The sequence below is a fragment of the Drosophila sulfurigaster genome, chromosome 3, assembly GCF_023558435.1.
Source record: "Drosophila sulfurigaster albostrigata strain 15112-1811.04 chromosome 3, ASM2355843v2, whole genome shotgun sequence".
NCBI lineage: Eukaryota > Metazoa > Arthropoda > Insecta > Diptera > Drosophilidae > Drosophila > Drosophila sulfurigaster.
Window position 1 is genome coordinate 3,839,202 of NC_084883.1, and position 17,421 is coordinate 3,856,622.

General features: G+C 48.1%; 1 protein-coding gene across 1 annotated transcript; it reads right to left on the reverse strand.

Annotated features, from left to right (window-relative positions):
- Positions 1-10,069: 10,069 nt before the first annotated feature.
- On the reverse strand, positions 10,070-16,196 carry LOC133846146 (nuclear pore complex protein Nup214). The gene is made up of 9 exons (XM_062280923.1): positions 16,062-16,196; positions 15,855-15,955; positions 15,649-15,787; positions 13,813-15,584; positions 13,570-13,751; positions 13,168-13,509; positions 11,800-13,109; positions 10,231-11,734; positions 10,070-10,168 (listed from the first exon to the last, which is right to left on the reverse strand). Exons 2-9 carry the CDS (start codon positions 15,888-15,890, stop codon positions 10,144-10,146), a joined length of 5,310 nt encoding a protein of 1,769 aa, XP_062136907.1. The 5' UTR covers positions 15,891-15,955; positions 16,062-16,196; the 3' UTR covers positions 10,070-10,143.
- Between the last annotated feature and the right edge of the window lie 1,225 nt (positions 16,197-17,421).

The following is a 17,421-nucleotide window of genomic DNA, read 5'->3' on the forward strand; positions in this document are numbered from 1 at the left end:
TAAGACTTTCGTGGCGGTTGCAAGAAGCCAACACCAGCAACAACAGCAACTATAACATCAATAATTACAACACAACTACTAATTATGTTAGACATAACGGACATTAAACATTGCGGACATAGCGGACATGGCGGACATTGCGGACATAGGCGAGCATGTTTGCGAATATGCTCGCCAACTTGTATTTCATTTGCCCACCAACTAGGGCCAACATGTTCGCGAACATCATTTGTCGCAAATTTTCAAGCAGTCAACATGTCAACGGATAACGACATATATGAAAAACTGTTAAATTTAGTAATGGCCAAAGTTATGAAGACCTGAAATTCTTAACAGGAATTTTCTCCCCAGAGTCTTGGGCGCATAATAATTGATCAACCGCTTGCTGCTGATTTATGTTCGCCTGGTATTTCAAATATTGATTCGGCAGAGCGGACAGAATTGAAAGTTCCAACCCACCAGATTTGATTTGGCACTTTTAAGACTTTCGTGGCGGTTGCAAGAAGCCAACACCAGCAACAACAGCAACTATAACATCAATAATTACAACACAACTACTAATTATGTTAGACATAACGGACATTAAACATTGCGGACATAGCGGACATGGCGGACATTGCGGACATAGGCGAGCATGTTTGCGAATATGCTCGCCAACTTGTATTTCATTTGCCCACCAACTAGGGCCAACATGTTCGCGAACATCATTTGTCGCAAATTTTCAAGCAGTCAACATGTCAACGGATAACGACATATATGAAAAACTGTTAAATTTAGTAATGGCCAAAGTTATGAAGACCTGAAATTCTTAACAGGAATTTTCTCCCCAGAGTCTTGGGCGCATAATAATTGATCAACCGCTTGCTGCTGATTTATGTTCGCCTGGTATTTCAAATATTGATTCGGCAGAGCGGACAGAATTGAAAGTTCCAACCCACCAGATTTGATTTGGCACTTTTAAGACTTTCGTGGCGGTTGCAAGAAGCCAACACCAGCAACAACAGCAACTATAACATCAATAATTACAACACAACTACTAATTATGTTAGACATAACGGACATTAAACATTGCGGACATAGCGGACATGGCGGACATGGCGGACATGGCGGACATTGCGGACATGGCGGACATAGCGGACATTGCGGACATGGCGGACATGGCGGACATGGCGGACATAGCGGACATGGCGGACATAGCGGACATGGCGGACATGGCGGACATGGCGGACATGGCGGACATAGCGGACATGGCGGACATTGCGGACATGGCGGACATAGCGGACATAGCGGACATGGCGGACATGGCGGACATGGCGGACATTGCGGACATGGCGGACATGGCGGACATGGCGGACATAGCGGACATGGCGGACATTGCGGACATAGCGGAAAATTTTCAAGCAGTCAACATGTCAACGGATAACGACATATATGAAAAACTGTTAAATTTAGTAATGGCCAAAGTTATGAAGACCTGAAATTCTTAACAGGAATTTTCTCCCCAGAGTCTTGGGCGCATAATAATTGATCAACCGCTTGCTGCTGATTTATGTTCGCCTGGTATTTCAAATATTGATTCGGCAGAGCGGACAGAATTGAAAGTTCCAACCCACCAGATTTGATTTGGCACTTTTAAGACTTTCGTGGCGGTTGCAAGAAGCCAACACCAGCAACAACAGCAACTATAACATCAATAATTACAACACAACTACTAATTATGTTAGACATAACGGACATTAAACATTGCGGACATAGCGGACATGGCGGACATAGCGGACATGGCGGACATGGCGGACATTGCGGACATAGCGGACATGGCGGACATGGCGGACATAGCGGACATGGCGGACATGGCGGACATGGCGGACATGGCGGACATGGCGGACATAGCGGACATGGCGGACATGGCGGACATTGCGGACATGGCGGACATTGCGGACATGGCGGACATGGCGGACATAGCGGACATTGCGGACATGGCGGACATGGCGGACATGGCGGACATGGCGGACATAGCGGACATGGCGGACATGGCGGACATGGCGGACATGGCGGACATGGCGGACATTGCGGACATGGCGGACATAGCGGACATGGCGGACATGGCGGACATGGCGGACATTGCGGACATGGCGGACATGGCGGACATTGCGGACATGGCGGACATGGCGGACATTGCGGACATGGCGGACATAGCGGACATGGCGGACATGGCGGACATTGCGGACATGGCGGACATGGCGGACATGGCGGACATAGCGGACATTGCGGACATAGCGGACATTGCGGACATGGCGGACATTGCGGACATGGCGGACATAGCGGAAAATTTTCAAGCAGTCAACATGTCAACGGATAACGACATATATGAAAAACTGTTAAATTTAGTAATGGCCAAAGTTATGAAGACCTGAAATTCTTAACAGGAATTTTCTCCCCAGAGTCTTGGGCGCATAATTGATCAACCGCTTGCTGCTGATTTATGTTCGCCTGGTATTTCAAATATTGATTCGGCAGAGCGGACAGAATTGAAAGTTCCAACCCACCAGATTTGATTTGGCACTTTTAAGACTTTGGCGGACATGGCGGACATGGCGGACATGGCGGACATTGCGGACATGGCGGACATAGCGGACATTGCGGACATGGCGGACATGGCGGACATGGCGGACATGGCGGACATAGCGGACATGGCGGACATAGCGGACATGGCGGACATGGCGGACATGGCGGACATGGCGGACATAGCGGACATGGCGGACATTGCGGACATGGCGGACATAGCGGACATAGCGGACATGGCGGACATGGCGGACATGGCGGACATGGCGGACATGGCGGACATAGCGGACATGGCGGACATTGCGGACATGGCGGACATAGCGGACATGGCGGACATGGCGGACATAGCGGACATGGCGGACATTGCGGACATGGCGGACATAGCGGACATAGCGGACATGGAGGACATGGCGGACATGGCGGACATGGCGGACATAGCGGACATAGCGGAAAATTTTCAAGCAGTCAACATGTCAACGGATAACGACATATATGAAAAACTGTTAAATTTAGTAATGGCCAAAGTTATGAAGACCTGAAATTCTTAACAGGAATTTTCTCCCCAGAGTCTTGGGCGCATAATTGATCAACCGCTTGCTGCTGATTTATGTTCGCCTGGTATTTCAAATATTGATTCGGCAGAGCGGACAGAATTGAAAGTTCCAACCCACCAGATTTGATTTGGCACTTTTAAGACTTTGGCGGACATGGCGGACATGGCGGACATTGCGGACATGGCGGACATAGCGGACATTGCGGACATGGCGGACATGGCGGACATGGCGGACATGGCGGACATAGCGGACATGGCGGACATAGCGGACATAGCGGACATGGCGGACATTGCGGACATGGCGGACATAGCGGACATAGCGGACATGGCGGACATGGCGGACATGGCGGACATGGCGGACATGGCGGACATAGCGGACATGGCGGACATTGCGGACATGGCGGACATAGCGGACATGGCGGACATGGCGGACATAGCGGACATGGCGGACATTGCGGACATGGCGGACATAGCGGACATAGCGGACATGGAGGACATGGCGGACATGGCGGACATGGCGGACATGGCGGACATGGCGGACATGGCGGACATTGCGGACATGGCGGACATGGCGGACATGGCGGACATGGCGGACATGGCGGACATGGCGGACATAGCGGACATGGCGGACATTGCGGACATGGCGGACATAGCGGACATAGCGGACATGGCGGACATGGCGGACATGGCGGACATGGCGGACATGGCGGACATAGCGGACATGGCGGACATTGCGGACATGGCGGACATAGCGGACATGGCGGACATGGCGGACATAGCGGACATGGCGGACATTGCGGACATGGCGGACATAGCGGACATAGCGGACATGGAGGACATGGCGGACATGGCGGACATGGCGGACATGGCGGACATAGCGGACATAGCGGAAAATTTTCAAGCAGTCAACATGTCAACGGATAACGACATATATGAAAAACTGTTAAATTTAGTAATGGCCAAAGTTATGAAGACCTGAAATTCTTAACAGGAATTTTCTCCCCAGAGTCTTGGGCGCATAATAATTGATCAACCGCTTGCTGCTGATTTATGTTCGCCTGGTATTTCAAATATTGATTCGGCAGAGCGGACAGAATTGAAAGTTCCAACCCACCAGATTTGATTTGGCACTTTTAAGACTTTCGTGGCGGTTGCAAGAAGCCAACACCAGCAACAACAGCAACTATAACATCAATAATTACAACACAACTACTAATTATGTTAGACATAACGGACATTAAACATTGCGGACATTGCGGACATGGCGGACATGGCGGACATGGCGGACATGGCGGACATAGCGGACATGGCGGACATGGCGGACATTGCGGACATGGCGGACATGGCGGACATAGCGGACATTGCGGACATGGCGGACATGGCGGACATGGCGGACATGGCGGACATAGCGGACATGGCGGACATGGCGGACATGGCGGACATGGCGGACATTGCGGACATGGCGGACATGGCGGACATGGCGGACATGGCGGACATAGCGGACATAGCGGACATGGCGGACATTGCGGACATGGCGGACATTGCGGACATGGCGGACATAGCGGACATGGCGGATATGGCGGACATGGCGGACATAGCGGACATGGCGGACATGGCGGACATGGCGGACATAGCGGACATGGCGGACATGGCGGACATGGCGGACATGGCGGACATAGCGGACATGGCGGACATGGCGGACATGGCGGACATTGCGGACATGGCGGACATAGCGGACATGGCGGACATGGCGGACATTGCGGACATTGCGGACATGGCGGACATTGCGGACATTGAGGACATGGCGGACATTGCGGACATAGCGGACATTGCGGACATAGCGGACATTGCGGACATGGCGGACATAGCGGACATGGCGGACATTGCGGACATTGCGGACATTGCGGACATGGCGGACATTGCGGACATGGCGGACATGGCGGACATGGCTGACATTGCGGACATGGCGGACATTGCGGACATGGCGGACATAGGCGACCATGTTTGCGAATATGCTCGCCAACTTGTATTTCATTTGCCCACCAACTAGGGTCAACATGTTCGCGAACATCATTTGTCGCAAATTTTCAAGCAGTCAACATGTCAACGGATAACGACATATATGAAAAACTGTTAAATTTAGTAATGGCCAAAGTTATGAAGACCTGAAATTCTTAACAGGAATTTTCTCCCCAGAGTCTTGGGCGCATAATAATTGATCAACCGCTTGCTGCTGATTTATGTTCGCCTGGTATTTCAAATATTGATTCGGCAGAGCGGACAGAATTGAAAGTTCCAACCCACCAGATTTGATTTGGCACTTTTAAGACTTTCGTGGCGGTTGCAAGAAGCCAACACCAGCAACAACAGCAACTATAACATCAATAATTACAACACAACTACTAATTATGTTAGACATAACGGACATTAAACATTGCGGACATAGCGGACATGGCGGACATGGCGGACATTGCGGACATGGCGGACATGGTGGACATTGCGGACATAGCGGACATAGGCGAGCATGTTTGCGAATATGCTCGCCAACTTGTATTTCATTTGCCCACCAACTAGGGCCAACATGTTCGCGAACATCATTTGTCGCAAATTTTCAAGCAGTCAACATGTCAACGGATAACGACATATATGAAAAACTGTTAAATTTAGTAATGGCCAAAGTTATGAAGACCTGAAATTCTTAACAGGAATTTTCTCCCCAGAGTCTTGGGCGCATAATTGATCAACCGCTTGCTGCTGATTTATGTTCGCCTGGTATTTCAAATATTGATTCGGCAGAGCGGACAGAATTGAAAGTTCCAACCCACCAGATTTGATTTGGCACTTTTAAGACTTTCGTGGCGGTTGCAAGAAGCCAACACCAGCAACAACAGCAACTATAACATCAATAATTACAACACAACTACTAATTATGTTAGACATAACGGACATTAAACATTGCGGACATAGCGGACATGGCGGACATGGCGGACATTGCGGACATAGGCGAGCATGTTTGCGAATATGCTCGCCAACTTGTATTTCATTTGCCCACCAACTAGGGCCAACATGTTCGCGAACATCATTTGTCGCAAATTTTCAAGCAGTCAACATGTCAATGGATAACGACATATATGAAAAACTGTTAAATTTAGTAATGGCCAAAGTTATGAAGACCTGAAATTCTTAACAGGAATTTTCTCCCCAGAGTCTTGGGCGCATAATAATTGATCAACCGCTTGCTGCTGATTTATGTTCGCCTGGTATTTCAAATATTGATTCGGCAGAGCGGACAGAATTGAAAGTTCCAACCCACCAGATTTGATTTGGCACTTTTAAGACTTTCGTGGCGGTTGCAAGAAGCCAACACCAGCAACAACAGCAACTATAACATCAATAATTACAACACAACTACTAATTATGTTAGACATAACGGACATTAAACATTGCGGACATAGCGGACATGGCGGACATGGCGGACATGGCGGACATAGCGGACATAGCGGACATTGCGGACATAGCGGACATGGCGGACATTGCGGACATTGCGGACATGGCGGACATTGCGGACATGGCGGACATGGCTGACATTGCGGACATGGCGGACATGGCGGACATAGCGGACATGGCGGACATGGCGGACATTGCGGACATGGCTGACATTGCGGACATGGCGGACATTGCGGATATGGCGGACACAGCGGACATGGCGGACATGGCGGACATAGCGGACATGGCGGACATTGCGGACATTGCGGACATTGCGGACATAGCGGACATGGCGGACATTGCGGACATGGCTGACATTGCGGACATGGCGGACATAGGCGAGCATATTTGCGAATATGCTCGCCAACTTGTATTTCATTTGCCCACCAACTAGGGCCAACATGTTCGCGAACATCATTTGTCGCAAATTTTCAAGCAGTAAACATGTCAACGGATAACGACATATATGAAAAACTGTTAAATTTAGTAATGGCCAAAGTTATGAAGACCTGAAATTCTTAACAGGAATTTTCTCCCCAGAGTCTTGGGCGCATAATAATTGATCAACCGCTTGCTGCTGATTTATGTTCGCCTGGTATTTCAAATATTGATTCGGCAGAGCGGACAGAATTGAAAGTTCCAACCCACCAGATTTGATTTGGCACTTTTAAGACTTTCGTGGCGGTTGCAAGAAGCCAACACCAGCAACAACAGCAACTATAACATCAATAATTACAACACAACTACTAATTATGTTAGACATAACGGACATTAAACATTGCGGACATGGCGGACATTGCGGACATGGCGGACATGGCGGACATGGCGGACATGGCGGACATAGCGGACATGGCGGACATAGCGGACATGGCGGACATAGCGGACATGGCGGACATTGCGGACATGGCGGACTTAGCGCCTGGTATTTCAAATATTGATTCGGCAGAGCGGACAGAATTGAAAGTTCCAACCCACCAGATTTGATTTGGCACTTTTAAGACTTTCGTGGCGGTTGCAAGAAGCCAACACCAGCAACAACAGCAACTATAACATCAATAATTACAACACAACTACTAATTATGTTAGACATAACGGACATTAAACATTGCGGACATAGTGGACATGGCGGACATGGCGGACATGGCGGACATAGCGGACATGGCGGACATTGCGGACATTGCGGACATGGCGGACATTGCGGACATGGTGGACATGGCGGACATGGCGGACATAGCGGACATAGCGCCTGGTATTTCAAATATTGATTCGGCAGAGCGGACAGAATTGAAAGTTCCAACCCACCAGATTTGATTTGGCACTTTTAAGACTTTCGTGGCGGTTGCAAGAAGCCAACACCAGCAACAACAGCAACTATAACATCAATAATTACAACACAACTACTAATTATGTTAGACATAACGGACATTAAACATTGCGGACATAGCGGACATGGCGGACATGGCGGACATTGCGGACATGGCGGACATGGTGGACATGGCGGACATAGCGGACATGACGGACATGACGGACATGGCGGACATGGCGGACATGGCGCCTTGTATTTCAAATATTGATTCGGCAGAGCGGACAGAATTGAAAGTTCCAACCCACCAGATTTGATTTGGCACTTTTAAGACTTTCGTGGCGGTTGCAAGAAGCCAACACCAGCAACAACAGCAACTATAACATCAATAATTACAACACAACTACTAATTATGTTAGACATAACGGACATTAAACATTGCGGACATAGCGGACATGGCGGACATGGCGGACATTGCGGACATGGCGGACATGGTGGACATAGCGGACATGGCCGACATGGCGGACATAGCGGACATGGCGGACATTGCGGACATTGCGGACATTGCGGACATGGCGGACATAGCGGACATGGCGGACATGGCGGACATAGCGGACATGGCGGACATGGCGGACATTGCGGACATGGCGGACATGGCGGACATGGCGGACATGGTGGACATGGCGGACATGGCGGACATTGCGGACATGGCAGACATGGTGGACATGGCGGACATGGCGGACATGGCGGACATAGCGGACATGGCGGACATGGCGGACATTGCGGACATGGCGGACATGGCGCCTGGTATTTCAAATATTGATTCGGCAGAGCGGACAGAATTGAAAGTTCCAACCCACCAGATTTGATTTGGCACTTTTAAGACTTTCGTGGCGGTTGCAAGAAGCCAACACCAGCAACAACAGCAACTATAACATCAATAATTACAACACAACTACTAATTATGTTAGACATAACGGACATTAAACATGGCGGACATGGCGGACATGGCGGACATAGCGGACATGGCGGACATGGCGGACATGGCGGACATGGTGGACATGGCGGACATTGCGGACATAGCGGACATGGCGGACATTGCGGACATTGCGGACATAGCGGACACGGCGGACATAGCGGACATGGCGGACATTGCGGACATTGCGGACATAGCGGACATAGCGGACATGCGGACATTGCGGACATTGCGGACACGGCGGACATAGCGGACATGGCGGACATTGCGGACATGGCGGACATGGCGGACATTGCGGACATGGCGGACATGGCGGACATGGCGGACATGGCGGACATAGCGGACACGGCGGACATTGCGGACATGGCGGACATGGCGGACATGGCGGACATAGCGGACATGGCGGACATTGCGGACATGGCGGACATAGGCGAGCATGTTTGCGAATATGCTCGCCAACTTGTATTTCATTTGCCCACCAACTAGGGCCAACATGTTCGCGAACATCATTTGTCGGCAATTTTCAAGCAGTCAACATGTCAACGGATAACGACATATATGAAAAACTGTTTAATTTAGTAATGGCCAAAGTTATGAAGACCTGAAATTCTTAACAGGAATTTCTCCCCAGAGCCTTGGGCGCATAATAATTAAAATATAATAATATAATAATTGATTTTGCAGATAAAATATGAATTCTTTTATAAATTTTTTGCTCATTTTGCGCTTCGCAAACACGTATTCTCTCTACAAAACGATTGCGCAAATGATGTTCGTGCAAACGTTGCCATCCATTGGCGAACATGTTCGTGCAAACACAGACAAAATAGAATAATTTTAATCTCATGCGAACATTTTGACGAACACGAAATTTGACGACGAACGCTACCATCCACGAGAAAAATTTTGTCGTGCACAACATATTCGCGAACATGTTCGCCCGTGGATGGCCTGCTTAAGACTACTGAACACAATTATCCTTACTTTCATCATTCTATAGATAGTATGTTTGCTTTTATGGTTCATATGTCAATAGACCATCTATTTTCCAAGGTAATCACCAACTCTCTCTAATTATGGTGTTGAGATGAAAACAGCATAAACTTCTTCAGAATTACCGACAAGATTCACTTCCAATTGATGTCCCCATATTCGAGCAACTGAGCAATATGAATAATAATAATATGAATCATATTTATCATTTTTATTGTGCAACTGTTTTTAAACAAAATCTCTTAACGATTAAGAACATTAAACAAATGATTAACGGTAGGTCATAAATGAGGAGCTGAAAATTAAAAAAAGATAAATTAGATAAAAACAACTTTAGAAAAAGATATTCTTACTTACCCGCCAAATGTAGACTTCTGGGTGTTGGTGTTGCCAGTTTGAGCCAGATTTCCAAAGGACAGACTCGTATCAGCGCCGCCCAGCGTTTCGAAAATGTTACCCTCGGCCGGCTTGGGTTGTCCTCCGAAAGCTGGTGGAGCGATCACATTGGGACTGTTGCCAAAGGTACCGAAGCCTTTAGGACTTCCGAATGTTGGAGCACCACCAAATGTGGGACTCGCACCAAAGGCTGGGCTGCCGCCAAAAACAGGTTTTGCTCCAAAGCCGCCAGCGGGTGACTGTGGATTCTGTGGTTGCGGTGAACCAAAGCCAGATTGAGCTACTGAACCGCCAGTGCTTTGGGCAAAGCCACTGCCAAATCCACCCGCGGCGGGAGTTGTTTGAGCAAATGAACCAAAGCCACCAGAACTATTGCCGCCACCGAATATGGAACCGCTATTGGCATTTGGCGAGGTGGCATTTGCTGGGCTTCCACCAAATACTGAGCCACCTCCGAATCCTGTTGCCGGTGCAGCGCTAGAAGTGCTAAATAAATTGCCCCCGCTTGCTGGAGCTGCTGAACCGAAAACACTCTGTCCAAAAATAGAGCCACCAGTGGACCCTGCTGCAGGCGGAGGACTCTGTGCGGTGCTACCGCTTCCAAAAATAGAAGTGCCGCCGAAGGGCGAAGCTGCAGTGCTGCTTGCACCGCCAAAGATGGAACCACCAACTGAGGTTGCAGATGGTGCAGGCGAACCAAAACCACCGGGCTTCACTGCAGCCGCTGCCTGGCCAAAAATATTTCCGCCGGAGCTGGCGGCTGATGCAGCTGGAGCGGCTGCTGGACTTCCACCAAACGTTGATGGACTCGTACTGGCAGCAGCTGCTGCGAAAAGGCCACTGGGTGGTGGAGCAGCAGCCGTAGTGGCTCCACCAAACACACTAGCCTCCGGCTTCGGGACACTACCAAATAGATTCGTGGGGGGCGGAGCAGCTGCAGTAGATGTTGGCGCTGCTTGGAATGGACTGGCGCCTGTACCAGTAGTCGATGCAAATGCATTTCCACCGCCAAAGATCGAGCTGGATGTATTACTAGCTGTCGTTGCGCCAGTTGTCGGGGTAGCTAAAGGGGTAGCGGCTGCTGGCGCGCTGGGTGAGCCCAGGTTGCTGAATGCGTTCGAAAAGGAGAAGCTGATTCCTGGAGCTGCACTGCTGACCGCACTTGTAGTTACAGCCGGCGCAACGGATGCTCCAAATGTAGGTTGAACTGTAGCTGCGACAGTGGAGACGATGGCTGTTGTTGTTGTAGGTACAGCTAATGAAGATGTTGTTGTTGAAGTAGCAATTGCTGGAGCTGTTGTTGCAACTGGCAATGCTGCGGTTGTAACTGCTGGAGATGCAATTGTTGCAGCAGTCTTACTGCCACCATCTGCTGCGCCTCCAAATATGCCCTTTGATGCTTCGCCCGATTGAAAGCTTGCAGTGTTAGCAGCAAATCCGCTAAAGATGTTTGCTGGTGGAGCATCTGCAGAATTGTTATACATGAAACACATGCAACTATACTGGAAAAAGGAAAAGTTAACAACTTACCTGCAGCTTTCTCCTTCACCTGGGGCTTACAGATGTTTATCGAACGGAAGGCATTCTCAGTAGGATCGGCATTGCTGGTGGACACTGCTGGCGCTACAACTATGCCACTGTCTTGCTCACCCAAAGCAGGAGGAGCAGCTGTTACAGCTGGCACAATAGGCTTACTTTTCGAGATGTTTGTAGGGCTTGCGATTCCGGCTGCAGCAGTTGATGGAATGGCAACAGCTGCTGGAACACTGGTTGCCTCCGCCGTGGTTACATTCGCAGCTTTGGGCGCCGCAGAGTTGCCCAACGAAGATCCGAAGCCTCCAAAGCTAAACGTACTGGAAGCATTACCCCCAATTGTGGTTCCCGCATTGCTACCAAAACCAGCAAAACTAAAAGGCTTCGGGGCAGGGTCGACTTTAGGAGTTGTCGGCTTAACGGTTGGAGTGCTGAACGTGGCACCAATAGTACCGGTAGATGGCTCTGCTGCGCTCTTGACAGGCTCGACGACAGTAGGCTTGAATTCCACTGGAGCTGGCACTTCTTTTTTGAGCTCAAGAGGCTTTGCCTGAATATCCTTGGGTTGCTCCACAACTGGTTTGGGTTTGCTTGCATCCAATGGTGTAGCACCAAAGCCCGCAAACAAACTGGGCGCAGCTCCAACTGGAGCGGGTGCTGGAGCTGGTGGTTTGGTTGTCATTGATAATCCACCGAACGACAACGCGGGCTGAGCTGGGCTGGCACCCATTTGACCAAAGCTGAATGAGAAAGCACTGCTAGTAGGCAACGTTGCAGGTGGCTTGGCAACATCAGCGCTGTTTGAATTTGTTGCCGGTGCTACAACAGGAGCCACTGTAGTCTTCGAAAAAGGACTGCTGCCCGAAAAGAAGCTGAAGCTCGATGGTGGTGGTGCGGCAGCAGTTGCAGGTAGCGCCGTCGCAGGTGCAGAACTAATTGGTGTAGGAGCTGGTGCTGAAATTGCGGGTGCAGACGCGACTATCGTCTTGGATGCTGTAGGTTTAGTCAGTTGGACACTGGTCACTGCAGCAGCTTGGGCTGCGGCCTGAGTGCTCTTATGAGCTGTCGAAGGTTTGGCAATGGCCGCAGCTGCCTTTTTGTTCTGTTCTGCTTTCAGTTTGGTCTCCAATATGACCTCTGATTTGATGCCAACACGATCAGGACGTTGCGGACTTATGATCTGTATTTTGTGGTGCTGCAGCAGATGACGTATACTTTGTAGTTTCTCTTGTGAAAGTTTGGCACGATTTGTTTCTACCACTTGATTCAGACTCATCGAAAGTATGGAGTCGGCAAGAGTGTCCACGCTGAAAGAAAAGAATTGATGTCAATAGCTGGTATTGCAATAATAAATAGACGACTCACGCTTCATTGTTGCGATTGCGATTGTTTTCTTGGTTGATCAACGATGTCTGCAGTAATCCACGTTCCTTTAGCTTGGCTTTAATATTCGTCTGTTTAATACGCTGATCGGATGTCATATTCTGAAGTCGTGTCAGACGCTGATAGATGCCCTCGAGGCAGGGCATATGCATTTTCGACTTGGAATTGCGACGCAGTACGTCCTGATACTGCTCCCACTGTGTGTCAATATGCTGCTGTGCCAGACGAAGCTGCGCCTGATTGGCGGCCAGATAGCTCTGCAGACGGGACAATATACGACGACCAGCTGCGTCAAAACTGGTGGAACTCATCAAGCGTGTAATGCTGTCAATATACAGATACAAAATCAAATGCTGTTCCTTAGATCATGCTACGAATACTTACTCTGGATTTCTGTAGCCCTCCAACTTGGCGCGACACTCAGCCATAATTGCGTAGGCTTCGCTCAACGCATGACGCAATCCCTGCACATCCAATTCGAAGTCCACGTCATTGGCTTGGTCATTCAGCTCCTGGAGATCATCCAGGCGCTTTGCATAGAATTTAATAGAGGCAGGCGATTCAATCTGCAAGAGATTATTAAGAATTTAATATACTTTGGCAAAAATCTGAGTAAGTTTTTGTAACCTGGGAAAGCAGAGCTTTTGTCTGTTGCTTTTGTTGTTCGATTTGCTCGTTGAATGCACTGATCTGGACTCCCATAATGTCAGCAATCACATCGTCCACTTCGCGAGTGCTAATATCTGCGAGCTTACCCGAGGGTTTCATGACAGCGGAAGCTGCAGTTGGAGCGACCGCAACCGGCGTAAATGTGGGCGGCACAGTATAAAGTGGCTTGCTATTGTTGGGCTTTCCAGATGTTGCAATGGCAGCTGTTGCTACTACTGCATTTGGCTGAGAAGGAGGAACAGCAGCAATGCTTGCGGTAGGGGCTGCCAAATTTCCGAAGTTTGGTACTGTTCCAGCGACTGGTAAACCAAAAACCGGAGCAGCTGCTGGAAGTGTAGTTGTGGCTGCTCCAAATCCTCCAAACCCAGTTGTTTGAAGAGGTTTAGCTGTGGCTGCAGATGCAAAGTTGAGCGGAGCACTTTGAGCCGCAAAAGTCGGCGGTGGCGCAGCTGTCTTACTGGCATTACCAAATCCGGCAAACATAGGCGCAGGCTTTTCCTTAGCTGGTGCTGGAGTCGAGGTCACAGTGTTAGGCGTAAAGGCAAATGAAATATCAGACTGCGCAGGCGCACTAGAGTCCACCACGGCTGCAGTTGGTTTAGCAACGACGGCTACTGGTGCTGCAGTAATGGACTGCTCATCGTTTCCTAGCAGAGTATTTAGAGCGTAAAATTGACCAGATGAATCCATGAGTGGAGGCGGAGGCGAGCAGACGGAGGCAGCGCCAGGCTGCAGATTGAGGAAATTAAATGTAAGCAAAGTCCCGTCGGTGCCCAGAACATGCACCATAGGCATGCTGGGCAATTGCTTTTCATTGATAGTCAACTGATGTGTTGCCGATGTGTCAAAGACAAAGCCCAGTGGAAAGGTTTCATCTTGAGTGGCTTCGCTGAGCGGCAACTCAATACGAGCTTCATCGAGCAGTGTCAACTGCTCCCACGAGGGCGTGTCACCCGTCTCTGCGGTGCCCAACACTCCCACTTCCACGCCATTCGCAGAACTAACCAGCAGCAGATTCCACTGCTGCACGTGGGTGAAATGGAACTGATGATTGCGCGGTCCATTTAGGCTATAGCATATGTCGAAGTAATTGATATACGTAGGTGTGCCTGTCTTAGGCGCATTTATGATGTACAACGCCGGACTGCAATCCTCGCCGTGTTGCAGAAAGATGACCGCAAACTGGAAAGTGGACAGCCAATGCACAGCAATCGTGTCGAAAGGCCCTTCATGCACATTTGGTGGGCAGACCAACGTCTTGGCCGGCGTCAGGTCTGGCTTAAACTGTTGTAATCGTCCGTCCGGGAATCCCAGTACAAGCTGCTTGCCTTTGGGTGACCAACAACCACATTTAACACGTTGACTCTTATCCAGCGAATGCAACTCGAAATTGCCGGCCTCCTTTAGCGTATACATGCCCAGCCCGCCATTGCTCAGCACCACAGCCAAGCTATTGGGCAGTACTGGATTCCACAGTAATTGCACGGCATGCACAAAGTCTTCGGGTGCCAATCTTATGTTGTACATGGCGCGTATATCTGGAGTCATAAAGGATTGCACTGCATAGATGAGTAAAAGACTGGTGCCGTTCGACTGTGTGTAATTAATGGCTAACATATTGCCATCAGCGCTGCAGGACATGTAGTTTGGGATGTGGGGCAAGACCACTCGACGCGCCATCGGCTGTTTGCCGGTCGATTTAGCAGCGACTACATCTTTGATAATTATAACTATCGGGAAATAAAATATATGATTCAAGAAATTTTAAAACAAAACCAGCATTGCAAAACAAACCTTTTAATTCCGGCGCTGCTGGGTTGCCGGCAAAAAGCAGATCGCGGCTACTTGAGACCGCTAGCAGTTTCACATTGCTGCGTAAGTCGCCACACTTGCGGAATGCGACAAATTTGTCATGCAGCTTGAACTGTACATCCTTTAAACATAAATTGAAAGCAATTCACATAAAATTGGATATATTATTTAATTTGTACTGCATTTACCTGCGTGTCTTTGCAGTTTGGAGCATTTAGCGCCATTTTTTGCAATCGCAATTCTTCGGGGTCGACTTTGAATAGTTAACACGTGCAAGTTTCAGCAAGTACTATAAAAAAATGTAATGCGAAATGTAACACAAATACATTAAAGCTGTCAACAATAATATAGCGATACTACTAGAAGCGCGTAAGAATTTAGTAAAACAAACGAACCAAAGACTTGCAAATAAGCGTTGTGCACAATCGGGGAAACAGTTGAACAATCGACAATATCGATATTGCTGCTATAGGTTAATTTCGATACACTCGACATTTACGTTTATGTTGGCAATGTTCTAGCACAGCTGTTGAAGTGCCGACATATAAACCGAAAATATATACCAAAATATATATATAAAAAAAAAAAAAATTGTTTTTAAATCTTTGGCATTTTATAGCACTCACTTATGGTTCATATATGAAAAAGTTAGTCATTTAAATGCTAGTTAGATAACTTAGGAAATAACTTCAATTGATAATTGACAAAAATAAATCTTTTAAAGTCTACCTATTGTAAATTTTCCAATAAAGTGTGACCGACCAAATAGTAATCAATAAAGGGGTATATTTTGGTATATTTATCGATGAAAAAAAAGTATATTTTGCAATTAGACTGGTGGTCACGTTGATATACATATCACCCAGCTGTGTTGTTGTTTGACTGTCTATCTCTGTCTACGTTTTTGTTTAACAAAAGCATTGTTCGCGCGCGCAATGCTGCTGAAAAGTGCATTATAAAGGTTTAAGAGAATTCAAACAAAAAATGTAGTGGAAGTGATTTCTCCATTAATTCTAGGTGTGCTGCCCAACACGGTGCTACAGCAAGCATTGTAGTTGTTGTTGTTGCTGCTATCGTTGTAATTAGCAAACGGAAAATCAAAAGGAATCAAAAACACACGAAAATAACTCACCAAATTAGTTGTTCTTTTCAATGAGCGCATCAGAAAACGAGAAATTCGAGTCGGTGGTTTCAGAGTTTCGCAAATAACAAGTTGAGAACTCTTTCGCAAGGAAATTGTAGCAACAAGGTGAGTTACATTCACAGTTATGCACAAGCTGTGCATAGAACGCTGCTTGCTGTTCATTTGTTGTAATTGAATTTTCATTTGTGCAATTGACAGAGTTACAAATAGCACCAGCGGTCGAAGCAGCAGCGAAGCGTCACAAAAAAAGGACGCTCAAAGCTTTCAAAATGATCAGCAGTCTCTTTTCGCGACTTATAATGTGAGTATGATGAAACCAATTAGAAATATACTACGATATGAAAAGGTGAACTTGTCTTTGGCTAGCCGAAGTGTGAATACGCTTGCTTGAATGTTGGTCATTTAAACTATCTGTATTTTATGAAAGGCGTAATAAAATGCCAATAAATAAGTTACATGCCTCATGACTAATTCGACCACACACACTCAGCAAGCGTATTATAATAAAAGTAGCAACAACAGCAACTCATACGCTCACACGCTCCACTGACTGAGCACTTGTTGTTGTTGCTGACCCCCAAAAAAATAGTGAGCGAGCAACTCTTTTTTTT